The following is a 27,946-nucleotide window of genomic DNA, read 5'->3' on the forward strand; positions in this document are numbered from 1 at the left end:
ATCAACTATTTTGGCAATGCATCAGGGGCAAGGCTAATCATGTAATTTAGAGTCAGTGTGCACCGAACAGTGATTGGTTACAACTGCACCGAGCCATGGAATTTTCAGGACCGTAAAATCGTATTTTTAAAAAATCTTTTCTATCTACAAATACCAGGTTGTCGGTGTATATTTTCTATTTTAGTTCTTAGAATAGTTCCAAGCTCTGGCAACATTTTAGTTGTTAGTCATGCTTAAATTGATGGATGGTGCATTTAACTACATGTAAATAGAAAATTTGCTGCTTGTGGGCAAGGAAATTACTTAACATTAATGTGCAAAACAACTGATATTGTGGGAACCCATTTGAATTGTCATGGAAGGATTTCAAGCAAGCTCAACAGAGTTAGCACTTAGCACTAATAGTAGTTGAGTGCACTAAACATGTGAAAGATAATACATGGAGAAGTTATGCCCTACATGTACATCTACCAGACTCAAGAAATCACATATTGCAATAAAAATCACATGTACAACAAAATTTGAATAATTCAACAAATAACTAAAGACAATACAAAACGATGTTGCAAAATCAAAGTTTAACTAAAACTATGTAAAATTAGGAATTACATTTAGCATTTAATCAATGAGTTATCTTCAATTGAAATAAAATGGCAACACCAAATAAATATACATTGCACTGATAATGACCTGACATATGTTTGAAGATAAAAAAACAACAACTGTGTACTAGTATTGTTAAAAGATTGAGGTAACGTGATAAACTCAACACAGAAACTTAACTTTACCTGGAATGCAAACAGACCAAATTGTCTAGAACCATTATTTACAGAATTTTCCTCTTCTCACAACTACTAAAGGCGTTCCAATGAAGTGTTTTTTCTCACAGTGCTTATCGCGTATAACAAAGCTAAAATAATCATAAAAGGCATCTTTCCTAATCATTTTGAGACAGCCACAAGCCAATCACATCTTCATTTATTCCTTGATGATTCTGATTCATGAAAGTTCTATTATCCCTACAGTTCCTGGAATGCTTGGTGACACTTTTAAAAGCTCATATCATATGTTATTGAACTTGTCACTGAATCCTATATTCTATATATAATCCTATATACGAACAGAAAAGACGCAGATGTACTGAGATATCTTCCTAATTATTTCTAAGTGTCAAAAAACGGTAGCAGCAAAATGAATCCCTATGGGTAATGGTCAAAATGTCAGCACACATACTAACCTTTAAAGTATGACTCTCGTTCGCTCCCCTTTTTAGTTGTTATAATAGCTAGTTTCTAGGTGAAAGAATTTCCAACATACTTGACATTTGTGACCAAGAGAGCATACTAAATAGTAAAAAGCTGTAGTGCAGGATGTGAGTTAATTAAAAGTGCACCATTGGCCCCTAGGAGTTCTAAGTTCTATGAGTTATCTATGGAAAGAATTAACTATCCATGAAATACTTTCATTACAGCACTCACTGAGAAACCTTTAAAGCCATTAACATTTTAGTACTTGACATTTTGCACCAACTACCATGTTTCTAAATGATATCTGAATTTTAGAAAGATTCCCTTTATCATGATTAAAATAAACAATTGAGCACAATAACATTGGTCACCATACCCTTACCCCAGCCTAACTAACTGCTCAACAGCTCATAATCTTGGTTGGGGGATTGTTGAAATTGAAAAGTCTCTATCAAAATTCCCATTTCACAATTTGGATTTTTAATTACCTATTGCAGAGAAACTTTAATTCCCATTTTAAAGGGGTTGTCATGATATTTCTGTCATAGTATATATATGGAGGTATGCAATTGCACATGGAGGTCAGTGCAGGTACTTCTGTATTACTAGTATCTGGTGCAGTTATTTTAGGTTACCACAAAACAAGGTTTGTAAGCTACTCAGATGTTTTAGGTTACATTATGCTATCATTGATAGATGTATGTTCACCTTTGACTTGAGAAGTGTTACCTGCTTAGTGTAAGTAGGCAGAAAAAAAAGATTTTGAGCACTGGGCTTTCAACACTCACTTACAAACTCTAACTTTTTAAAGCATTTTAGCTCAGTAGTTCTAAGTTTCTCAGTTTTAGTGCTTTAGTGTGTGCAGTGTGACCATATCTGAGCATCTTAGCTTGTCTTAAGTTTAGGCTTGTACAACTTGAGGAAGATACCAGGGAGGAGAGCCACCACGGCTGCTCCCAACATTTGCATTATGATCTTGGCACTAAAAACATCATCAATGGACTTTATGGTGGACAGAATTCCTCCGGTCTTGTACACAGACGAAGTTGTATGGCATCAACCCTGGTCAAAACAACAGATAATGTCAAAGATAGGTTAATATCACACAGCAGACACATTGCACTATACTATAGTACATACAACATATGGTCCACAAGGTAAAAGATTTGCAGTGCAGTGAGGGCCTCTAGAGGCTATGATGAAAACTGCACTCTTTCTGGTTGTTATGGTACTATTACGTACCGTTAAGACTTACATGTCTCAAAGCATTCTATATACTTTGAAGCACAAGTTCTATTTGAAGCAGCCAAAAATACTCACCTATTAAAACAGAGAAGAAAAATTGCACGATTGGCACGCCCACTATGGGTGAGGAGATGTTGAGGAACCAGTTGGGAGTCATCGGAAACAGTCTCAGGAACAGCAAGAGGAAAAACAGGCTGGGCAGGTTCTCTTCAACCTAGGAACAACAATTTTATCTTTCTTACATTCAAAAGTTACAGTAACATCTAGGCTATAATGAATGTCAAAAGGACCACAAGAAAAGTTGCTACAGAATGCATAACTACACATATATCTATTACAAGCACCTACATCTGGACTCTAATTTCCTACTTGTTAATCAATGTAAGACAACAAACTATCAAATAACTGCAAAGGTTCAAATGTACATGTACATGTACTAGAGAGTCACTCCAACATCAAGGTCCTACTTCAACATATTGGAAAGATTGGACCTTAGTTGTCTATTTGTATCAAAGGGGGTTCTAATAAGTTAGTAGAACCTCCTTATTGTATCTACTCTAAATGTAAGTATAAATCTCATTAAACAAAAACATTGAATCACTTACCACGGAATGCAGACTCTCTACTTTATCTGGAAAATACTTGACAACAAGTCGATGCCCGAAGGTTTTGGAGATGAGGTAGCAGCATGTGGCACCAGTGGCCGACAGAACACATACCAGGGGAAACCCAAACCAAGGACCAAACAACGCTCCTGCTAAAATATTCTAACAAAGAAAATATCATACCATCAGTACCATCAAGTAATTCATGTCAAATCATTTTAACAATAGATAAGCCCAACAACATAGAGAGTCAGATGTATTACATTGTGCAACATTATTGGGAATATTTTTGTTTTCCAAAACATGTAGTTTGCAATTGTGAACTTAACATATACATATTTTCATAAAACACAACTTAAAACATTGGCAAGATAAACATTGTTAAAACTAAGGCTCTTTTTTTCTGGAATATCAAAAAGTTATGAGCAGCTTGTACATGTAACTTATTTGAGCCCTGATCTACTTATTATCTGAGCCCTGTTCTACATTTTGTATTACTTATTTCAGCCCTGTTCTAGTCTTACTTATTCAAGCTTTGTTGTAGTTTTACTCACCAAGAAGACAGATCCGGGTATGGCCCAGGTCTGTTTGTACAGGTAGGCACTACAGAACAGGAGCCAGACGTAGTCCCAGTGGTCATGGCAGTACTTCTGCAGCAGAGCAGCCAACCAGCGCAGCTCCTCCAGGTTAGAGGGGAACTTCAGCTCAGAACTGCCAGGTCAAATACAACATGTACGCCATTGGATCATTTAGTTTCATTGTCGAGTCACACATACACACTAACAGTGGCATTGTGGTTTTGTGGTAAACATTAGATGGGTTCGAATTACTGGCAGGTCTGAAACTAGGCTGGTTGTTCTTTTGACTAGAGGGAAATGAGAAAATTAGTGTCTTTTCCTAGGGTACAACATGGAAACTTTGCTAGGGACCTATCTTTAGATTAACTCAAGAACATTCTATATAATCATGGAGGTTCAAGGATGTAAATTATGTCCTTTCTGTTAAAAGCTCATAATATTTGATCACCCCCCCCACACACACATGTACACACACACACCAAAATAAAATACTCGAGTATTTAACTTAGTTTCCTGTCAGAATTTTGTGAAAGATATCCCAAACATGCAAAAGTACCGAAGTAACGGGTTCCTTTCTCAGCACTCGGTATACAGAGGTAAGGCGGCTTCCGTCCTAGATCTCCAGTGCCGAAGTTACGTCAACACTTGGTGTCCAGTGTCGGCGGCTTCAGCACTGGAGACTCTAAATCGGCAAATCAAACCTTGTCTTTAGAAAGGATACCGAGATGCCGCCTTTGAACTCTAACACTTATATTTTTGAGATCGTACTGCCCGGGAAGCAAATTATAATCGGGACGACAAGGTTATCGGCAAGGCTCAGATCCTCACATTTTTACAGACATAGACTTGGCCTACGATATATCATATTGTACTGTACGCCGCGCGCGGCCGACGTAAGCACCAGAGGCCCAGTGCCGAAATGATTTGAGAACTCGGCTCCCAGCGCCAAGAGTCACCGAGCACTGGAACGATCCAGTGAGGAATCCGTTACTTAGGGACTTCGGCACTTGCTATCCAGTGGTGAACGGCCTCCGAGCACTGGTAGCGAGTGCCGAGTGGAATTCAACACTGGCTATCCAGTGCTGAACGGCCTCTGAGCTCTGGCAAACGAGTGCTGAGTGGAAGTTAGCACCGGAAAACGAGTGCCGAGTCAAGATTCAGCTCTTGAATTCCAGTCCTGATGGTGTTTCAGCACTGGAACAAAGCCGTTTCTGCACTAGAATTCTAGTGCGGAGCTTTCTTCCGCACAGGGCCCCGAGTGTCGACGCCACTTTCCCCGTGAGTTCCGCACTGGGGGGCCAGTGAGGAACCCGTTACTTCGGTACCCTTGCCCCAAACATACAATGTAAAGATTTTCATATCATCTCCAACAACGTATAAGTTACCTTGAGTTGTGTAAACCGTTCAGTTCACTGTCGTCCGATCGATGTTCAAGGCTGGGGAGGGCGGTGGACAGAAAGTACAGAAAACAGGACGACGCCGCGAAAATAAAAGCCACACATAGAACAGAACGCATCTTTATGGGTTGCCTAAGCTCCTCTGTGTTTTCAGAATGTCATACAATCTCTGGAATGTGAAAAAAATACCTGGAATTACGTCATTTTCATCTCGTGATTTTGGTGCCCCATTTTTTTCCTGTCGTCTGTTTTGCAAAGCATAGTGGGAAATATGATTAGAGCATCACACTTCATTTTTAGGGGTGCTTGGTGAAATTTTGTTATACGCCACTGTTTACTAGTTTATATCAAAACACAAATAGCATGATTTACTCTTCAAAATATTATATAAGTAGATTAAATAAAATCTGGTGTATACAGAGTCCCATATACTTCATCAAAGTTATTATCATAATGCCAGTTTTCTAGTCCCCTACATTTAGTGTACTCTTCCACATCGATTTGGCGGGAAACGTGGACTTTTCAAAGCTGAATTCGGTAGAAATGACAAAATCTGACAGAAAAAAATCTTTACTTCAGACTCTGTCTAGCCAAGATGGCACAGAATACAAGCGCACTTAGATGTTCTTATCCATAGTTATATTGGAGATATTGGTGCTAAAAACTTGACATCTCTTTTAGTACCATTAAAAATATACGAAAATACCCAGACGAAATGGCCTATAATAGGTTCTCTTATATACCTCCCTTACTCCTCCAAAGAAAGCATCAATCCACACAATCTTCTATAAAATACTGGTATATTGATGTAACGTTAACCTCAACAATTGTTGCCGTGATTCTCATACCATAAAACATTCCATAAACATAAGCTTACCAAGATTATCATGAAACTAACTTACAATGTAAACAAGTAGACATTAAAATACATAAAGTTACGTATTGTAAGCAGACATAAGTTAGTCCAGAGTCTTATTTACAATGCGGTTCTCTGTACAGGAATTATAACGTTAACACTCGTACTCCACTTTAAACTCCACTGCAATTAATATCTGTCCACAAAGCACAAACAAAAGAAGAATTAACATTAATACTTCAGGGTAGTATGATGAAAGTTGTTAAGCTACAGAAAGAATAATAATGGTATTTGTAGGTGGGAATAATTCTTACAACTGTCTTACAAGCCTAATTATTTCCAAAAAGTCTAGTTATCGTCCGGTTTTAACATCAGAATGTTTCTACAATGTGATAACGTGATTATCTGTTACTCTCATCTTTAACTTCCCAGTATACACATAGGAGCCTATACACATAGATAGTAATATAATGAATACACTAATGAATACTCATGGATATAAAATATAACACAAATCCATTCAAGCAAATAAGGTATTGGATTAGGTAGCACACTACACAACAAAAACTGACATTAGACTCGGTCCTATGAATTATGTAAAAAAACAATATGGAACAGCCTTTTAAGACAGTCCGACGTATAGTAAACATATTTGGGTAATCAGGTTATCAAGTCGAAAACAAGATGGCGGATGGTGAACCAGCTCAGTTGTCCTGAAGCCTCATCAGGCTAGCCAGACTAGGTCAGATTTTGTGGAGATACGGTGACACAGACAGCTGGAGAGATCATTTTTCTCTGCAGACGAATATTATCAGTTGGGGCATTACAAACAATCCCTTCGAAGATAGCCCGTTAGGCCATAGCCTTATATCTACTGAACACGTGTCTATAGGAACTAATCCATAGAGGTCCCTTATAGAGAACCATTTGAGTTATTTCAGCGAAAGTGTCTATGTAGTGATATCTTTGCCGAGAATAACTCGCACATTCCCTTTCACGTATCATTTAACCACTTAATCGGTTCCTTAAAATTGTCGGAAGGGTTGGAGATTTATCTGTAATATGGAAGGTACTCATCTTTTTATATACGGTATGTGAATTAGGTACAAAATATTTCAGCTGTTGTTGATACGCAAGTACATGGAAGCCAAGACAAAATACTAGCTACAGATACACATGAAAATATAGTCAAGAATCGCTACCACCATCCATATAACAAGGCTTAGTAAACAAATACGTTTCGCTCAACACTGATATCATATACTATCATATAATGTTACTATCCATGAACATAAATTCATAACATTACATTTATAATACAAGCTTTAAATGGCCTATAACGTTATAACCATACCGTATAGGCTCAATAACAAGGAAAAATTAGGGTATTTGGAGAAAAGATAACTGCTTTTTCTAAACGTCCATATAAGTGAAGAAACTGAAGCTTTATGCATGGTTTAATGTGTGCTAGCTTAAAGACTGGATTTTTTGCAGTGAGTTAACTGCATTCCTAAACGTCCGTATATGGATGAAGAAATAGAACCTTTATGCATGCTTTAAGGTGTGCTTAGAGACTGGATTTTGTGCAGTGAATTAACTGCGTTTTCTAAACGTCCACAAGACCAGCCAGCCCGTCTCATTGGTGGATCCACATGACAGACAGCGTGTTCCACTCCCAGGCCACCCTCTCCACCTTCCCGCTCACACAGAACAGCTTCAGGTACATCCGGGAACCCTCCTCCACCTTGTGTGAGCTGCTGAGCGCCACGCCGTCCCACATGCCCTGGGTGTTCCCGAGGACCTGGGAAACAGGAGTGTGCATCACATGAATGTAGCTAACGCAAACATGACCATTATGACTGTGAAGTATTTTCAAAATGCTGACAAACGCATGACAAATAATAATTCAGTCTATCCAGTACAGGTGACCACCTCTACACAAGGACAACCAAAATTAAATGGCCAATGTGGCTACTAGTGCTTTTTGGTGGTAGCTTAGATATTTTTCCATATTGACACAAACATTAGAATCCTCATCCTGTCCACCTGTTCTCTGTGACCACCTGTTCTCTTGGGAAGTTTGACAGTGTAATTACAATGGTGATGTTTACCATTGCTACAATAGGAACGTATTGAGCAGAATAAGTGGTATGTGTACCTGTTGTGCGACAGCTACTGCCTTTTTACTGTCCACAGTGTAGTAGAAGGCTATGAGTTTGATGTAGTCGCAGGAGTGCTGCATCTTCATGTAGAAGTTGATGTTGGCGTGTCCAGATTTCTTGAACATCAGATGACTGCCGTCCTCCAGCTCAAACACGTCTGCTCGGCTGGTGGTGATGTAGTGGAACTGTAGCTCCGTCTCGTTGTGGGACCAGTCGATGTCCGGTACCAGCTCTGCCCGGAAGGACGCCGCGAACTCAGTGGGGACCCACAGCACGTTGGCAACACCGATGCCGTTTTTGTCTTCTTCTCTCGTGGCGCCAAAGTACCTGATGCCCATAAAATGTAGGTCAGTTCATTCTGTTTTAAGCAAAAGAAAACTACTGCTCTGTTTATTCTCGCTCAAACACATTCATATATATCATGACCAGCCTCTCCAACTTTGTCCTGCAACTTGCAACATAATGCTACCCAAAACCACAGTGTGTTTGTTTAATACAGCACCAGTTACCATGGTGACAGACGTATAATCCAAGTCATTGACCTTATATGTTTGCAGAAGTAAGAGAGAATGGGCACGATCTGGTTTTGAACTTTGAGATGCTGATAAAATACAACATTGCATTCTACTTTTCTCGATGTGTACTCATAATGTAGTGATTTTTCTTTTATTTAGAGTCTACAACATTTACCACGTCTGGCATCCCAGCATTGTCTCCACATCAAAGTACAGAACCTCTCCCTCCTTGACTGGGACCACACCGGAAGCCTCGATGGTGGTGTACTTCCGGGTCACGCCCTTGTGGAACCGTTTGAAGATGGTCACGTTTTGGCTGCTTCGTTCAATCTTGGGCGACACCGTCAGACCTTGATGTGTGCAGGGCTTCTGACCGCCCAGGTTGACGGAGTAGACTGCTTGTGTGAAGGAAAACTTCACAATTCCGTCTCTGCTAAACTGGAGGGGAAAAAAGTCCAGAGCATAAAGTATGTGACAGGACAATGAGTTGTGTACATTGTACTTGTAGAATAAGGAGTTTGTACTATATATTCTCATATTTTCTTACTTGCATTAGCTCGTGTGGACAAGCTTATTTTGTATTTTGGCCCCAGTAGCTGTATATTTCACTTGATATTCTGTTGCAAAAAGGCACAGATGATGTTGTATATGACTACACTTAATGCCTCTGAAGTTTAAGCCTTGAATCATTTTCAGGAGGAATTTCTACTACTGGTTTACTTACCCTGAAGAGATGGTTGTTCAGCAACTTGACAACGAAGTTGTCCGAGGATTCTGGGTAATCGAGGAAGACCCGCCATGTTCTGTACCAGGTGTGGAGGCGGGTGTACGCACGCGCAGTAACGGCTCCAAGCTGTATGACGGAAGGCAATAACAATTAACTTTCAACTTATTATGTTCACCTTCTTCACAGAGAGAAAACATATCTTTTTTGTTCTGTTTCTTCTTTTTCTTCTTCAAAAAAGGTCAATGACCTGGACCAGACGGCTGTCACCATGGTAACTGGTGCTGGAGCAAACACCTGAGGTGTTTGATAACATTATGTAGCAAGTGTTGGACGGGCTGGTCACCATATACATGTATATGACTTCAAGGTGTTTTTAGTTTGAAAAGAATAAACAGAGTAGTAGTTTGTTGGTCCAGACTATGTGAAGGTAAATTTGGTTTTAAATGTTACTTTCCTAGTTCGCTTAAACAAAATGGATATCTTTGACCGTGTATACCAGGAAGTTGCATACGTTACCTCAGGTGACAGCCAGAGGACGCTGAGAGGCCCAGCCAGTTTGGACAGTTCCTTCAGCCTGGTGTTCCTGAGCGGGCGGACGGCTACAGACGGCAGGAAACAGAAGCGGTTCTGGATCTCCAGGGTCAGTTCACTCTTGGGTTCCAGTTGTATCGCTCCGCTCAGCAGAGCACTCTGGTACAGTTTTCCGTCCGTGTCCTGTCCGTGTAATTACTCAATTGGTAAATGATATCTAATGACATTATCACTATAGGTTGAACAAAATGGTACCTCAAAGCAGAGGACAGTCCAAAAATAGTTTCATAATAGGGTTCTGTCATGATTTTTACAGTGGTGCTAGGAGATATTCAAAACTGGCCCACACACTTAGATTTCGTGAAAGGATAAATCTCCCTTAAGCCCAGAAACATACTTTAAAGTATAGAAGCTACTATCATCTTAAAAGCCTAATACTGCTTCTACTACTGGTACTGCAACTTCTACCACTACTAGTACTACTAGTCTACGAGCAACAATATGACCAATACATAATGTCCATGTTGTAAAAAAAAACATTTTGTGTGTATGCTTTGTGTCATAAATAAAACATAGGTTTGTCCCATCTGGGTGGTAGCAAAGACAGTCAAACCAAACCGTTCATCGTGACACTTGACTGTACCTGTATCCTAGCTGACGCCATGTCCCCACTCCCCTTAGTCTTTATGGTCATCTGCACAAACTTGCGACAAGAATGCTTCATGGCAAAGTTGTAGTCCACCCACAAAATGCCTTCCTTGTTCACCTCCACCCGGTCCGTGACGTGGCCGGAGACGAAGACCTCGTTGTTGGGCGCTCCGGACTTCAGGGGAAGCTTCTGATCAAGATTTCGGTAGCTCCCCCTGGCGAGCGTGAACAGAGCAGCTTCTCTCAGACTTGGTGACGCACTACAGTAAGTGCGCCACCAAGCGTTCATTGTTTAGTTATCTGTCATCATCTGTTTAGTTATCTTAATCATACAAAGAATTTGGATCCTTAAAGTTGTATTAGCTCTACATGTAGATCTTGGCGTTCGTTAACGTCAACAAAGGTGTATTGTTCGTTTACGGTTTTCGTTTAGGCGTTTACCAGACTGATTGGTCATGTCGTGGATAGAACATGCCGCAGTATTCACACTTTCCAGGGACAACACCGGGATCTGTACCAGGAGCCGGCGGCGCAGCGTGGCTCCAGGGGCGAGAAGCGACATGGGTAAACATCGTGGGCTAGCCAACGGGAAGCCGGTTGGTAGTCAACAGAAATACGCTATCTTTCTACAGTAACGTACATGTCGTCGCAAAACGACACAGAGCGACGTCGCTTCTAAATTCCGCAAGCAACTGCTGCTGTTGAACTGACGTAAAGCAACGTTTCTGCCAGCCAGTACGGAAGGACATGACGACAGCAAATGCGATCGCTGTAGTACAAGTATCAAGAAGTGCTAAAGAAAGGTGTAAATTGAAGACACGACTGTAAGTAACATTGACAATGCTGACGACATCACTGGAAGCTGCTGGAAGACAACAACACACACAGTTGTTATCACAATCATTGATTCCCAATGTTTTCTGTACAACATGTGTCCATAACAATATGTATTAATTTTATTCATGCCTTGTTGATTATTGAAACGTAATTTCAGTTGCAATAAAAATCAAAATTGACCTGAAACATTTTCCTTTTCGTACTCCTACCTTGAGATGATTTCCTGTACGTTAAACGTGTTCCCAAACCAGAAGTAGGCGAGCGTCGAGAAGGCACTGACGGAGCAGATCTGGTCGTAGAACTCCGTGCACGGTCGGGCGATGTCGGCCGCCGACTTACACTTCGTGCACGTTCGGCACTCCTCGGTGGCGATGTCGAAGTACTCGGTCTTCTTGCAGGGGGTGAACCCCTCCACACACAGAGCGCTGCCCAGGGTGTTGACGCAGGTGGTGGGAGGGGGGCATCTGACGGTCCCCAGCGCGCACTCATTGAGGTCCTCACAGCGGACATCTCGAGCCTGTAAAAAGCGCGATGTGCAGTCGACAAACGTATGACAGACCGTAATATCGGGCAGTTTTCTGTATATAGGAAGGAGGTATCGTTTTCATGGAAGGTCTCCCATTTCAGTTAAACCACAAGACATAAACATTGGTATGAGAAGGATTTTATGTGCAACCACCGGAGTCCGGAATACTTGATCCCTTTGTGACCCTTCCTTTTATCGAACCCACCTGTTTTACAACTAACTAACAAGAGAAGTAGAGAAAGCGATTGGTCTAAAAAGTCTCTATTTGTGTTACATACGAGACATCGAAACGCTCTTCAGGCCATGAATGGCAAAAGGTATCAACGTGATCAAGCAACTCAGTTACAAGAAAACTGTTACTCAAGCAGCTGAATTAAGTTTGAAAACTGCCAGACGTTTCAAGTAGCATCTACTACTTTTCGTCAGTGACAGGTTGGTACATTTGTATCTACCTTTGTACATTGAGACACTTCCTTGAAGCCAGGTCTACATTCGCTGCAGGGCACACATCCGTACTTCCCTGAGTCGACATTGAGAGCACAGAACTGTTGGTGCTCACACTGCCCCTCACACTGGTCTGACTGTTTGATCCTGTCCATGTACGTCTGTACCCGGGATGTCTGGAGCTGTAGCAGGGAGAGCGTTAATGTTAACGTGTTGCAGAGAAGTTATCATTGCCACTGCCCAATGGTCAATGTCTATACTCCAATATTTACGCCTTAAACATTGGATATCTACAGCTTCATCAGCTTGACAGATGTCGTATGTACAATTGCTTCGATACTGCATGGTCCGCTAGCGCTCCAGGATGCACGACGTATTTTGGATATCTACAGATTCAGCCGGCTTGAAAGATGCCATTGCAGATCAAGACTAAGTCGACAGAGATCTGAAACCATGATTCATGCCTACATTTTATTATCGGCAAATGTAGTTGTAGCATTGCCACATCACGGTTTCACGACGTTCTGTTAGATATCAATAGGTTTTTTGAACCTGTCCGTTCAAGTTGCCTACGTCTAAGTAGCAAGACACTGACGGCCAGGCTACATTGAAGGTCCTTAGAGTGCACCCACCTTGAGTAGTTCCTCCATGTCTCCGTACAGAGTCTTGAGTTTAGCCTTCCTCTCCAGGATGGAGCTCTGCTGCTGGTTGATCTGGTCGTGCTGCTGCAGCCACGCCAGCTGCTCACCGATTATCTCCTCCTTACCCTCCTGGATCTGCAGGGGGGGATTTCATTATCACGTTTGTGTGGAAGGTTATGTTTTCAGTAGCGTTAGGTGTGAGGCGGGCGGGGAGGATGATAACTCAATAAGCTATGGATGGACTGTCATGAAATTCGGTACGTAGGTGGGTCTTCATCATCTATCGATGATGCCATCTTCGGCACTCTTTTAGTGGCGATAGTTAGGTTTTGGGCCCCCTGATGTATTTCCTTGATACTGCAGCAGGACTTCCTATCGAAATTGAGGGTGTCATGAAAGATGGGTTTTCTTCAATGGGACCCGCAGCATTATAGTTGTTGCTCTAGCGATTGATGAGCATTTAGGATAAAACATTTACATTAATGATTACAGAACATGCTGAATGTCCAGATGTTGACCGTGTTCCAGATCAGCAGACTTGTTTTCACTTACCACTTCCGCCTTCTTCTCGTCGCTTTGCGGCATCTGGATGATCAGGTGACTGGCGAAGGCAGCGGCGGCCCGTGTCCAGTTCCCGCCGGTCTTTTCTGTTTGGGAACACGGAGTAACATCAACGAACTTAGTCCACGCACAATATTGGGCTGGTTGCCTATGCATCCTTATACACCTTGCGAAAATGTACCATCCACAATCGTCCCAACTCTCTCTCTACTCCCCTTTCTATCTCCTCTTTCTTTCACTCTCTTTCATCCCAATTTAACCCCAATTCGGAAACACTGATTTCCCAACAACCCAAACATACGTAAAGAAGATTGAAAACGAATACTCACCAATAGATATGAGAGTAAACATCATTTATTACATCTCCGAGGGACAATGGAATACACACGTACATATTCTAATGATTTGCATGCTTAAACATGAGTATCAAAAACATAGAAAACTGAAGCATACAGTGTCACGTGAATAACATTTTATGGTTTGATGCAGATGTCTGATATATTGCTAGCGGGTGGATGCAAAGAACTAAATTAAAAAGCACTAAAGCTATGTGGCAACCTACGTTTGCTGACTTGGAAAAAAAATCTCTCTTCTCCGACACAAATGAAGTCGTCTGTAAAACTGTTATAACTTATCTAATGGCTGTCGAAATTTTTATATTTTTTATAATCACAATCGCCAACATTCACATGATACTATAGGTTTACATATACGCGAGAACTACGATATGGATTCCTCAATATATGATTATATGGAATAGTGTAAAAATACGGGGTTAGTTTTCGTACATATATGTATATTGAGTGGTGAGATTGACGGCTATACGCTGCGCCAGTTAGTGCTTAATAGCCTTATGTACAAACTTAGCATCTAAACCTTTCTTTCTTTCTTTAAAGATAATTCTCCTCCAACATTTACGAAACAATTTAAGATCCACAACCGTATGGGGCCTCAGCATTATGTAAAATATGATGTCAATATTATATTTTATACACTCGCTTAATTCAATGTGTACCAAGTTAAAGTTTTATACAAAACTAGCAACTTTTGGCACATTAGTTGCAAAAACTATAACATATAACTGTTGTTAACTTGCTAACTGTAATGATACTATAAAAGAAATGATACTATTATTAAGGAAATGATGTACAATTGGTGGGTATAAAAATCCTTACAAAACACTCAGTATTCCATACCTTTTATATCCTAGCGCTCCTTGTGTATTGAATTTCATAGCTCGTTAGATATTTGTCAATACCACTAATATATTTACGAAGTACATGTATCACTTATTCCATTACAATTAAGTATAACTTACTTAAAATACTATCGAGGTAAATTGTTAAACACCTTTTAGTTTCTTTTTCAAATACCCAAAAGTATAATCAACTTTTACTTCCAAGATTTTCTGTTCTAGTGCTTAAAGTAAATATAAAAGCAAGAAATTTGCTGACAAGATGTACTGTTTGTCTAAAATAATTCCTTTTGAAGTGTAAGCTACTCCTAGCGACGATGTAGCTATTTACTCTATAGAAGCTAGCAGTAGGGGAACTTGTTCCAACAAATAAGCACTGCATATATGCTGAAGTACAATGTCCACTGCAGTCTTTATGCACACATTAAACTATGCATAAAGATGCGTTTCTTCACTTGCATGTACCTTTACACATACTTTAAGGTGTGCTCAAAGATAGGATTTCGTGCAGTGACGTTGCTGCAATGGTTATAACTGGTACAAGTTCTCCTTCGACAGCGTTCACTTCTGCTACTTATAGCCTGAAGACTTTAACAGCTTGCTACAGCACTGAGACACGCTCATGGTTTGACCCAGAGGATGTAGAGGGTGCTCCACTCCTCCTCGGCCACCTTGTTAATCCTGCCCCGCTTGCACGACATCTCCAGATACACCTGCGGATCCGCCTCCACGGCGTACGATCCCGACATGCTCATCCCGTCCCAGGATGCATCGGTGCGGCCCAGGACCTGTTTAAGACGATGGGAGCCGGTGTCTGTCCGACGGAGCCGACGTAGTACGCCGTGAGCTGCGCGTAGTCGCACGAGTGGATCATCCTCTGGTGGTAGTTGATGTTGATCCTGCCCGGCTTCTGGAACTTGATGAAGCCGTTGCTCATCATGCGGATGACGTCCTTCCGGGTGTTCTGCGTCTCCTTGAACTCCAAGACGCGAGCCTGGGCGCCGTACAGGGATCTCGTCTTGGAGAGCGTCGCCGCGAACGCCGCGCTGTGCTCGTGCGGGAGCCAGAGCATGTTCAGCACGCCGACCGCGCTTCTGTCGCCGTAGAACCTCGTCTGGCAGTTCTGCGGGCTGTTGATCTGGAACACCAAGGCTCCGTTGGCGTCAACCGGCCACACTCCGGAGATGGAGATGGATGTATCCCTCCGCGTGATGCCGTTCTTGTACCGCCGGGACAGCAGGACTTCCGTGTCGTTTACCAGGTACCTGGGCACGACTGAGAAGCCGTCCTTCTGGCACTGCTCCCCGATGGAGTAGATGGCCTGGTTGTAGGTGAACTTGACGACTCCTGCCTCTCCAAACGTGAACCTGCGGTTGTTGTTCAAGTTGATGATGAACGGGTCCGTCGTTTTGGCATGTTCAAACAGAGACACCCATTTGGAGTGGTAGGTTGTGAGCCTGGTACGAGCCGTCATTGTCACTGCTCCCATTTCGTTACTGAGCCACAAGACGCTGAGCGGGCCGGAGAGAGAGTCATCAGCCACCGCCTTGAGGCGGGTCTGGTGCCCGGCGAAGTGGTTGGGGAAGCAGTAGCGGTTGTTGCTCTTCAGCTCCAAGCGGACGTGCTCGTTCTCTTCTGCCACCATGCAGGCGCCCATCGAGGCGCCGTGGTACACATCGTCCTGCGCCTCCTCAACTCTAGCCCCGCTCAGACCCAGCTTCATCTCCGGCGACTTCAGTGTCATCTGGATGTAGTTGATGCAGGAGTGCTTGACGGCGAAGTTGTAGTCTATCCACAGGACGCCAGGTTTCCGCGCGGACAGACTGTAGGAGTCCGAGGCGACGGAGAACGTGTCGTTAGACGTGGTGAGGGAGCGGAGAGGGAGGGTGATGCCGGCCATCATGTACTGATCGGGGTTGATGTGGGTGGTGTTCTTGATGTTCCCGCGCCACAGGTCGGACATGTGCTTCACCACGGACGGGAAACACACCGCGTCAGCGAAGGCCGAGCACGGCGTCATCACGTCGTACTTGTGCCTACACTGCGTGCAGGGTTCGCACTGGGTGGTTCCGATGTTGAAGAAGTACTCCTTTGTGCAGGTGGACAGCTCTCCGATGCAGAGGAATCCACCAGGCGTGTTGACACACTTCTCCGGCATGGGGCAGGCCGACGCGCTCTGCGAACACTCGTCGATATCCTCGCACTCGGCGTCCTTGGTTCGGGTGCACTCGGCTTTTACCCGGTATCCTTTGGGACATTTCCGGCAGGGGAAACAATATGGCGGGTCAATATCCGTCGAGCAGTACTCGTTGAAGCCACACGTCTGGCAGACGTCCATGCTGGACGACTTTTCCATGAAGGTCACCACTTCCTTCTGCTGCTCGTTTAGCTCTTCCTGCTGGTTGATGAGAGTAGACTGTTGGAAAGTTAGAGTGTCCTGTTGTTCAATAAGAATGGCTTGCTGCTGGAGAAGCATTGCCTGCTGTTCCTTCAACAGCTCCTGATCTCTCTGTGGGAGGTCGTAGTCCACGAATCTGTACCTGGTTTCCTTGGCTGATTTTAGCTCCTTCTCTGTAATGTAACAAAACATTTCGACGTCAACATAGATCGCTTGCACTATATAACAAATTGTAGTCAACCAATGCACAGTCCCATGCAGTTGCAATCTTCAAGAAAATTGGAATTCCGTATCATAAGATGTTTCATTACAAACATTTCTACAACAGTTACTTGAAGAATTTATTGCTCTATCTAGCAAAAGCATAAGATTTAGTGGACGATGAAACGGGTGAATTCATTGGAATATCTTTGTCCTTTTGTATGTATTCAGGGCGTTTTAGGATCATAGACCAGTTCTTGTTTTTCATTCCATGTTGTTATGTTCATGCAAAAATTTAGAACTGGATAATTACCTTGTTTGTTTGCGTTAAGGGCCCTCCTCCTCCCCATTTAAACAGCGTCTCCCCTATCGCCAAAACAGGAAAAAGGTCCAAAGAGCAACGAAAATGTAAAAAGACACCTGTTTTACGCTACGCGAGTCGCCCGTAGCTAGAAAACAGGCAGATACATTTCCACCAGGACGCGACATGGGTGACGACCACTCTTAGGCTTTGCAAGGTTTTCGATTGCCCAATGACAATCCTTGTACGTGGCCAATAGATTATGCCTCACTTGTTATTACGTTTATTGCATGAACAGACAAGTCAGCTACAGCAATTGTCCACTAAATCTTATGACATTTTCTTCACCAAAACATTGATTCATGTACAATACAGTCAAACCTGTACACGGGACCACCTATACCTAGGCCACCTGTCCTATGTGGCCTTTTCCCATTGAAACAAGCATTACGAATTCACCTGTCTACGTAGACCAGATTTTATCGGTCCCCTGGGTGGTCTTCTTGTGCAGTTTTGGCTGTAATTTTTATATCATACAAAGCAGCTTCATACATGTATTATCTGAGGCATGTACATGACGTCACGCACCTGGGAAGTCCTTGTCGTCACTCATGACGTCACACTGCAGAACCACGTGATCCTCCTCCCCGGGCAGCTCGCCCGTCACGCCGCTCAGGGTGATCCTGTTAGCGTCATCCAGGAACCCGGCCAGCTCCCCGTCCAGCCCCGCGAACAGGTCCTCCTCCGCTAACGTCTGGACTGCAGCCAGCACCAGCATCAGGAGTACTCTCGCCATGTTTGGTCTCTGCGATGGAGAAAAAACAGTTGATGTTAGGAAGACCTAAAGCTTTTGACCAGTTCTCAAGTTGAAATGAAGTGACGTCAACAACGGATCAAAGGTGCCTGGCAATCTGTATCGGCCCCCGTCTCGGTTGAGGGATGCTTTAAGAGAATATATGCCAGAATCGCAGAGAAAGAAACTGTTAGATTGCAGATCAAACGAAGAATGGCTGAGAACACGTTTTCTTGCCGCCGGCCCAGTAAGTATGGAGAGCCACAGCTGTAGCATCCCAACCTACCACACTTAGTTAGTATAGCAAAGCCTTAGAAAGCCTGGAGATCTGACAGATCTTGAATTGCAACCACTTCAGGAAGGTCATACATGTCCTACATTCCAGAGCTTCACTAAATCACCACTTACACGTCTTGTTCGTCTAACGATGACCCTGATCCTTAACCTTGACCTCATGACTTCCTGCACCTCGTGGCTACAGGAGTGATTTGTTGAGGACACATGGGACCATAATGCAGACAAGTCAGTTCTCTAACCTTGGGCGACAAGCTCCCACCATCCAGGACTAACGAACACAATTTGGACCATCTGCGGTGAGAGAGGTTGAACCTGATGCGACCTCTTCTGCCTCAAAGGCTACAGGCAATCAGGGATGTCCAACAGGTGCCACTTTAAATCACTGTTTAACTCGGACCCTTTTCGGTTCCATTTGAAATTCCAGTATATCAACGTTAAAAGAACTTTCGTGTAATTTAAGCGACAGTTGATGTAAAAGTTATGGCAGGACAATGTCATCTTGATAGAGCTTTTCCTGAGCCAGAATGGCACTACCAGTATATCAAACAGGCTATGGAAAGGAACCAACTGGTACAAGCAAAACATCAAGTACCTACTAGACAATTGCAACCTATCTCTTATGACATATGGAAGGATTCCAAGTAGACTAACTGGCCAGGTATCAACTAGACGACAGCATCTGATCAATTGGGCAACAAATCAACAAGTTAAACTTGAAAGTGCATGGCCAAGTATCAAACCACGATGGCAACGTGTCAAGTAGACGATAGATGTAGACCAGACGGGAAACTCTGGTTGTATAAAGGTCATTATGACATTCAAAGACCAGGGAAGGGCAGAGGCAAACGACTCGCGGTGTCTTTAGTAATCACATTCATGTGGCTTGAGTTGCACCATCTTCCAATCTCATAGAACCATGTCGACTTACCGTAACTAGAGTGAGCAGATACATAAACGTTTGCGTCTGTGTATTCAATTATCACTTGATATAATTTCAGCTGAACAGTTGGATTCTCAAGTGGCAGTTGCACCTGTAACGTTGCATTCATGACATTTCTTTCTAGTATTCTGTGAGACCATATTTCTTCCGCAATAGGTATCAACCATTCCTCTTCAAATTTCAACTGTCATTTGACAGACAGCACCAAGCCAAGACATGCAACTAATTTGGATTGCCACAGAATTACAAATATATCGAGGTAACTTGTCATTGTCTACCATTTTGAGACATTGTCATTGTCTAATTGATAGTTTACCATTCTCTTGTTGATACGTTGCAATTGTCTAGCAATTGCTACTGTCCATTTGATACATTGCACGTGTCTAGTTGATACATTGACATATTGTCCATTTGGTAAGCTGCCATACTCAAGATGACAAGTTGCCGCTGTCTGTTTGATGTAGTGTCATAGTACAATGGCAGCATGTCAAGTCGACAGTGCGTAAACGCTTTGAAATGTCGTTAGAAGTCCACCTGATTCTGGTTAAACCAAACTTGGAACGCTTGAGGCAGTTCGAACTGGTCTGGAGAATGAGGATGCAATTAAAAGTAAGTGGGAAATCGCCACTTCGATAGGCTGGATAGGACCTAGGGGCAAGACTTAACCGATGTTGTTGTTCTCTTTTCACTCAACCAAGAGTACGTAACGTACTTTTCATGTTGTCTGTTAAAGAATTTGATTGTAAAGTAAAGTGAAGTCAAGTCAAGTAAAGTGAAGTCAAGTCAAGTAAAACCTAATGTAGTGTTACCTCTAGCATTCTAGGGGTACCACTTCTTAGTTGGAACGTTCGCTATCATCCGATGGACATGCCCCAAGATTACCATGTTGCAACAAGTACATGGTTGTTTTGAATCTCAACAACGTTAACAAGGACATTTTGATCAAACAACCGCGTTATCTGTGAGTTGGAGCAGTGGCCAAACCACAGAAATCAAGCCCGGCCTTCACCTCATCCTTATATCCTGTTTTGGTGACCTTCTCCAGGACTTATCTTGTTAACTATGGATCATTATCAGCGGCTTTGGTTGAACAAGACAACGCTGTTGACCTTGTGATGTTCAATGATGAAGTAGAACAACAGGTGACGTTATTATAGGCATTTCTACTCCCCATAAACTTCCTTTTTCACGTTTCAAGTCAACATCCTCCATCTTCCGTTGCTGCTATGGTCCTGACATCAGGAATGTTGACATTCAAGTTGCGTGTAAAAAGTTCCTGTTGATGCGAGCAGAATCAAGTCCAGAGCCAAACACTGATCCATCCAACATGGCAAGTTTACATAGTTAAGAGAAGGTTGTCATACCCAAATCACAGTGAGCTTGAACTAGCAAAGATATTGTTGTTGTAGACTTATGCACAGGCTGCCGAGTCTCTTCCCTCCTTGCTCAGAGGACAAAAGAGACTCGGCAGCTAAAAGAGGCTTGGTAGGCCAGGCAACAGGAACAGACAAATCCAGGCTCCCATCTGGAGTTCCCGACTTCCTGCCACAGACTCCAGGACGGGATGACTCCAGCCGGGACTGTTGGCGACCTGCCGGGGTATGTGGGGTTAACACCGCCGAGATCTCAGCTTGGAATGTGGGACAAGTCCTTGGGAAGGGCCTGAACTTGGTTAGCCTGATGAAGCTAAAAGCACCAGCAAAGTGTAGCTAACAGCCGTTTGGAAACCCGAACCGTAACCCTAATCCGTGGTCCAAAATTTAGAACAATTTTCCGCTGCGTTTGCCTGAAAGTTCCTTTTAAGGTCATGGTCTACTTGTAAAGATAAAACGACAAATATAAGACTCCATCTAAGGAGGAAGATAAGCTTTTTAACTTAACCTGTCTAGCGGCGTATCAGAGACTTAATGATGCTCCAAAAATAACCCATACTAATATACATCTAAAGGCAACGGGCCAACAGTTAATTCGTTTTTAATAGTGCTGATGTTGACCGCTCTTTGGTAAGAGAGGCCCTGTGCATGTACATCTGGGATCCAACGGGCACATAAAATCACATTATATTGGTAGTAGGAAGGTACCTTTAGCTTTCGTCACTTAAACCTTTCATGTAAACCAACGCTTAGTCCACTCCAATCAACTATGATAAGCTAACATTTGGAAAGTTTAAAAGATTCAAAGTAAGACCTGGTGTAACAGTATAACAGCCGGACGACAGAATGATCATGAAAGTCCTTCGGTCACGGGAAACATGAAGCCAAAGTTACTGATAGCTGAGCTTAGGACGGTAATCTTTGTTGTGCTTGTCTCCCCTCCCCACGCACCAGAAGTCAGGCTGAAGTTTCCCAGCTGGTTCTGTCCACTTGTCCAACGTTCATCAACGTCAAGTGCAACCTGAGGTCACATGAGTGAAGGTAGGTAGAGCTTCGGGAGCGAGAACCTCCACCACTGCTGCATAGTTTTACCGATCATACACTTCTAAAGGAAGCTGCTAGCGGGATTACTCAGAACCGTCCAATGACACCCACAGATTCTGGTCTTTTCGAAAGTCTAAACCTTTTCAGGCCGGAGTCTACCTACAAGTATTACGCAATCCATTCATACCATGCCTACCTTTTTAGATGTACTGTCTAATTATAACTATTATTTTTACTAAGTAACAAAATCTTATAAGTTATTCGGCAAGGAGAATGATGCAAGACAGTGGTCAGATGTTTCTAAATTTGGACATGCTACTATCGGTTAATCACTAGACGCGATAGCCTCGTAAACAGGCCTGTCTGGCTCCTACTGAACGAGCTTCGTCATACGGTCTGCTGTCTAAAAGCATGACGACACGAGCAAGGCTAAATATACGCTGACAGTCCAATTTCACGAGTGACGTGAGACCGGGTCCCTGAGCGGACGTGCCGGCGTACATCTGGCGGAGACCGGGGGGAGATTGTCAGGTGAACTGGACGCACGTTTCGCGGGAATGTGGCCCATTGACCGTGGAGGTCGGGAGCTCTGTACCCCTGTCTGTACAGGCCATCTATCTTCTGTACTTCCTCTAACTGGGCAGTCGTTTAGGATCAGGATTGATGTCGAATAAGGCAAAGGTTAAGTTTGCTACACTGACAGGACACTTCAGACCCAGTTAAGACTTCGGTGAGACATTCTTCGACTACTGAAAGGCACGTAGGAAGGGGGCATGAAAAGAGTTGGAGGTTGGGTGCTACTGAGGTTGTTCATGTCCCTGCTTGGCTGCCATAGTCACGGGAGACATTGCCTTTTTACCTTCGCCAAGAAGGTTATGTTTTCGGTAGCGTTCGTTCAATACGATAACGCGATGGGGGAGAAAGAGAGAGAGAGAGAGATTGAGAGGGAGAGAGAGAGAGAGAGAGAGAGAGAGGGAGAAAGAGAGAGAGACGGAGGTAAAGGATCCTTGCCACTTTGCTCCCCTTTGAAATTGGAAAAACGGGGCGTTTTTAAACTCAGGTCCCGTCCGATCGCCCCAGGACTTTGTCATCGTTACCACTGACACCAGGGCCAGCTACCTTCCAACTTCAAATGAAGATCTAGAGCAGACTTGTGACCCTTCACATCTTCTCTCCCTGTCGTTCCCAGCGTCACGCGACCTTGGACCGTGCACGTGACCACCATGACATAGCTCTCGTTCCACGGGACTCAGACATGTGGTTCCAGGCTGTAGATGGTGGGTTTACGCTGAGACATGAACCGTGCCGCCACCGTATCGTGTTTGGTCGTCTGTTATGCCTCGTTGGGCCAACAGTTTTGATAACGGGATGTTTGCATCTGTCCAAGCAAATAAAAGATGAGACCAAACTTTCGCCACGAATTCAGAGAGAAGTAGAGGACACGTTTGCGTGCACCAACCGCAAGTGTTGGCTCTCTGCATCTCTACAGCAGAGCCTATGTAACAGTAAGTGGGACAAATACCGGGTAAGGTACACCCCTTACGTTAATCAAACACAAGTGTTTCTGATTTCTCGCATCCTGGCCAGAGAAATCTGAGGGCTCAGCCAGTGAGATGGTTGGCCGGATAGGACTGATGCACGTACCTAGTCTGGGTGCCAGACTGTTTCCAGGGCCTGCACAGGCCAGTTCCTCGGCTTCAGGGCTAACATGCCCCCAAAGAAATTATACCACAGCCTACCTCAGTTAGGCACTGATCCACATACTGTCTAACTTTGGGCGCCTAGCTAGTGTTCTATGGGTCTGGCATCCAGGCTAGCTATTGCCCGAAGGTCTGTCACTGCTGGACAGACGCACATCCGCCGGACGTCCACAGCATCAAACGAAACGTCTTGACATGAAGAAGTAGCAAAACGGGGTGTTCTGATGATCGTGTTGGGCAGACGGTTCCTGTATCCTCTAATAGTAATACCTTATACGGTCCATGCTGTACAATTGGAACTAAGTCAATTACAGCTGAAGTTACCAAGGTTTCTAAACCATCTGAACTCATGCCGAAGCCATGAGACTAACAACTTCAATAGAATGTTGTTCATGAAGAAGAAGCTACCATCTTTGAGGCAGGGAAAGTTTTCCATTGGTCTTTGCATTGCGGTTAATTTCCGTATACTTGGTTTGTTGACGAACACTGTTACTGTATTTATCGAGGACCTTCTCCAAACTCTCTCTGTAATTTATTACAGTTCCTGTGAGGTAAATAGTTTGACGAAAGTCTAGCGGATGGTTGACGAACACTGTTGCTGTATTTATCGCCATTTGAAGGCGTTTTGGCTAGAACCTTTCCCCCAAACCCTTACAGCTTTCTGTAATTTATCGCAGTTCCTGTGAGGTACATAGTTTGACGAAGACCACGCGCATGTTTGAGCGGGTTGTCCCGGGGTTTGAGCCCGCTGTGGCTTGAGGTCTCCCCCAGGTCTCCCCGGAACAATCCGATGTTCTGCCGGGGAAGACCGTAAATCCCGAGGGCCCATGGGGTCGGTCTAATGAAGGACTCGCCCCGCAGGACGCCCCGGCTCCTACCGTTTGACTGTCCGGCAAAAACAGGTACATAACGAGTCCTGGTCTGGTCTGGTCATTTGAAGTGTCTAACGCCCAGTCCGAGCAAAATCGACAAATAAAAAAATGACAGAAAGACATGTAAAAGTCTTTACCAAAAAAAAAAAAAAAAACGGACAGAAACCAGGCACTTATCTGCTTGGAGATTCCTTCTAGCACAAAATCCATTTTAACACGTAAAGGTTCATACACCAGTTTATTCATTTGCTTGTACCTTTACCCATGCTTTAAGCCGTCCTTGAACTTAACGATACGACTTCTTGCAGTGATTTTCACAGTTTATACGTATGTCAAAATGACTTTACAGAATGATTTACCGCCCATTAGTAGACGTACATCTATTAGATACCTAAATGAGATAATTTGGAGTTAAAGTGTTTCCAGACTGAGATCAAATGTCTCTCTGGCCTTGATCTTTGTGGGGAGGGCAGTTGTGTTTGTACAGCAATATGCCGGCTATGTAGGAATTGTGGTTTTTCCAAATTGACTTTGTCAAGCAGATTGTAACAACCGTTCTCAATCTGCTGGATACACGCACTGGCTGAGAGACATGAGAGGTTAGACGTGCGGTTCTGTTGATGGAGACTGGAGGTTTTGGGAGCGTTTGTGGCAGTATCTGCTGAGTAACCACATCCCTCACTACAATATCTAGTCTGGATGCCAGCCTACTTAGTTCTATTTAACACCTCAGTTTCGCATCCTAGTTACAAGGCAGCAGACTAAAGCCTAACACGGCTGGCGTCCAGGCTATACAAGATCCATTTTCAGGAGTGACCTCTAATCAATATGCTTTGGAGTTGTAGACCAAGACATTTTTACTTTAGAATTTACACACCAAAAATACAGTCCAGCATCTGGCGCAGACTTTCAAACAATAAACTCAACGGCAATGATTGAAACCCCGTCACAAGGAAAGAAAAACATACCGATCGCAACTGTGTCGCTGCCCTGCGCCCGAAGAACGTGCCTGCTGCTTTCAACAACTCCCGACGTCGACTGAAAACTTACTACGAGTCTCGACCACTGAGCCCGTCCCGACACAACTGTTAGACCTTAGACGTCACCAGGAAGCGAGGCAGACAGCTTCAAGGTGGCTGAAGCCGTAAGCACTTTTAACTGTCCACTGTAGCTGTCTTCTACAAGGCCAGTGATATAGATCTGTTGAGCTCAGCACACGAAGGCAACCAAATAGGACGTATAATGTTGCTCTGCCTGTTTCCTAACAGTATGAAAAATTGCCGTAAAGCCCCTGGTTGCGCCAAAACTCGTAAATCAAACCTAAATCATGCTACTTCAAATATGATCTCGCAGGTTCCTATTCCAACAGACACAAACCGTTAAAAGCAATCAAAGTCGTTAAAGTCCATTTAGAAGTCGTTAGGATCTGCCTAATGTGGTCCCAGAGGCCCCGTGTTTCCTTCCTGCTACCGTCTTTCCTCTCTGGTCTGGAGGAAAAACAAACGTTTTCCTGCATTACATCTGGACGGGTTGGAAAATTTGCCAGATTCACTCCCTTTACAGTAGTCTCTACTCAGGACGGCTGGAAAGAGTAGAAATCGGCCAAATAGAGAGATAACATGCCGAGGGAGTTGGTCCGCTAGAGAGTAAATTTTGCCGCACCAGTCTCCCGAAGCCTGGTAGAGGCTACCTTTACAGTGGTCGAATGTACAAGGTACACAAACTGACCAGCCTCACGCTATACAGACCCAGGCATGAATCATTGGCCATCGACGGACTAAACACCATTTGGAGACGTCCCTGTAGCCTGGGCAGCGTGACCGTTGGAAGTGGAGTACAAAAGCTAACAAGACTGGATTCCAGGCTAGTGATTGCAGGCCATTTTAGCCTGGTGAATCAAAGGCTCCGAATGTCTTCCTGTATCCATGGAGACCTAATTGGCATGTTTTCGAAAATCTACCAAGGAAGTTTAGCTCACCAAATACAAGGATCAACCATCGTTGTGAAAGCAACTTGACGATGCATTTCTATCTGGTAAAATTCCTCGTGACAAAAGCAGCCGCAAAAGCGAATTTCTGTGTAGTAATGATATCGTATGACTCTGCGTTTATGTAGTACTAAGTTACGATCAACCCTAAAGTTGAACCTAAAGAAGCAGTCGCAAAATCCAGGTTTACTATCGTAAAAGAATCCCAAAGAATCCTCCCCTGTTATCATAAGTAATCCAAACTTGAGAGGCTGAGAGACGGTCCGAGCAGCTGGGTACTGGCGATGACGTGCAACACGACGTCATGAAAGATTTGTTGTTGTGTTCCAAAATGAACATAGATTCAGTAGTCGTGGTTACTCACAGATCTCCAGTTTACAAAGATGACAAACTGACTGCAAGGAGACGGGTAAAACAAATAAAACTTTGAGAAACTTGTCAAAGCACGTTGCTGATGCTCTGCAGAGCGCTAATATAACACCTTGTCTGACAGTTCTGGGCGTAGTTTAGACATCATTTACCCGTTTGTTTGGGGATAGACTACCAGACTCCTGTTAGAAACCTTGTCAGGATACGAGAAATGATGACCACCGCTGACTTGTGTGCGGGGGAAGGGCTTTGAAAACTAAAAGATCGCTATGATGGATAAACAACACTTGAGTTGCAAACGATCTCCTGCATCTAGTGACTTTGTTTTGTTAGGGAGACCTCATCAGGGAACGGAGAACATGCAATTGATTAGAGCCTTCTGGCGAAAAACAAAAGCTCGACATAAAAGGCGAGGATGCAAAATTAAGATACAGAAAACTCTGCTTCACAGTGCACTGCAATGTGTGTACAAAATCTCTAAACGAGAGTCAGTTTTGTACGAATTTATCCATTGAAGCAATGGACAAAATAGCCCAAATGAGTAGATACACCCTTTTCTGCACTGTATCTTCCTGAGAGGGGCCTTTATCAGGACCATACGGCGGCTGAGTCGCCAGGCCAGAACCTCAGCCCGGCCAGCCCGCTCCACACGGAGACACAGACAGCTAACTCCTTTGTAGCAAAGTCTTCAAATACCTTCTCCTCCTTCGCACAAAGTTCACGACTCAACCCTGCCCTCCCCTAAACCACAGAGGTCCTTACCTTGACCAGTTGCCTCCCTCTAGTCTGCCGAGTACGCGCCAAGACACAAGACGATCCGCCGCGCTGCCACGCGAAGTAGAGAGCTGTGTAGCCTGTGCGGCTTCCGTCTCACATTCTCACGACTTTTCACTTAGCACCTTAACCCGGACCAGATGGGGAGGCGCGGGGAAAGAATGGCGGGAATAGGGCAGGTC

The 27,946-nt window shown here is 43.7% G+C and overlaps 1 protein-coding gene across 1 annotated transcript; it reads right to left on the reverse strand.

The window, feature by feature from the left end:
• Positions 1-664: 664 nt before the first annotated feature.
• On the reverse strand, positions 665-27,946 carry LOC109465300. The gene is given in 18 exon segments (XM_019762497.1): positions 665-2,276; positions 2,278-2,309; positions 2,568-2,706; positions 3,098-3,259; positions 3,652-3,808; positions 5,825-5,854; positions 7,581-7,729; positions 8,087-8,417; positions 8,781-9,043; positions 9,330-9,458; positions 9,849-10,046; positions 10,507-10,759; positions 11,558-11,865; positions 12,327-12,500; positions 12,951-13,094; positions 13,512-13,606; positions 18,204-18,420; positions 27,753-27,946. Coding segments are annotated over 17 exon segments (2,916 nt in total). The 5' UTR covers positions 18,412-18,420; positions 27,753-27,946; the 3' UTR covers positions 665-2,132.

This window comes from Branchiostoma belcheri, unplaced genomic scaffold (genome assembly GCF_001625305.1).
Source record: "Branchiostoma belcheri isolate BF01 breed outbred unplaced genomic scaffold, Haploidv18h27 scaffold15, whole genome shotgun sequence".
Lineage (NCBI taxonomy): Eukaryota > Metazoa > Chordata > Leptocardii > Amphioxiformes > Branchiostomatidae > Branchiostoma > Branchiostoma belcheri.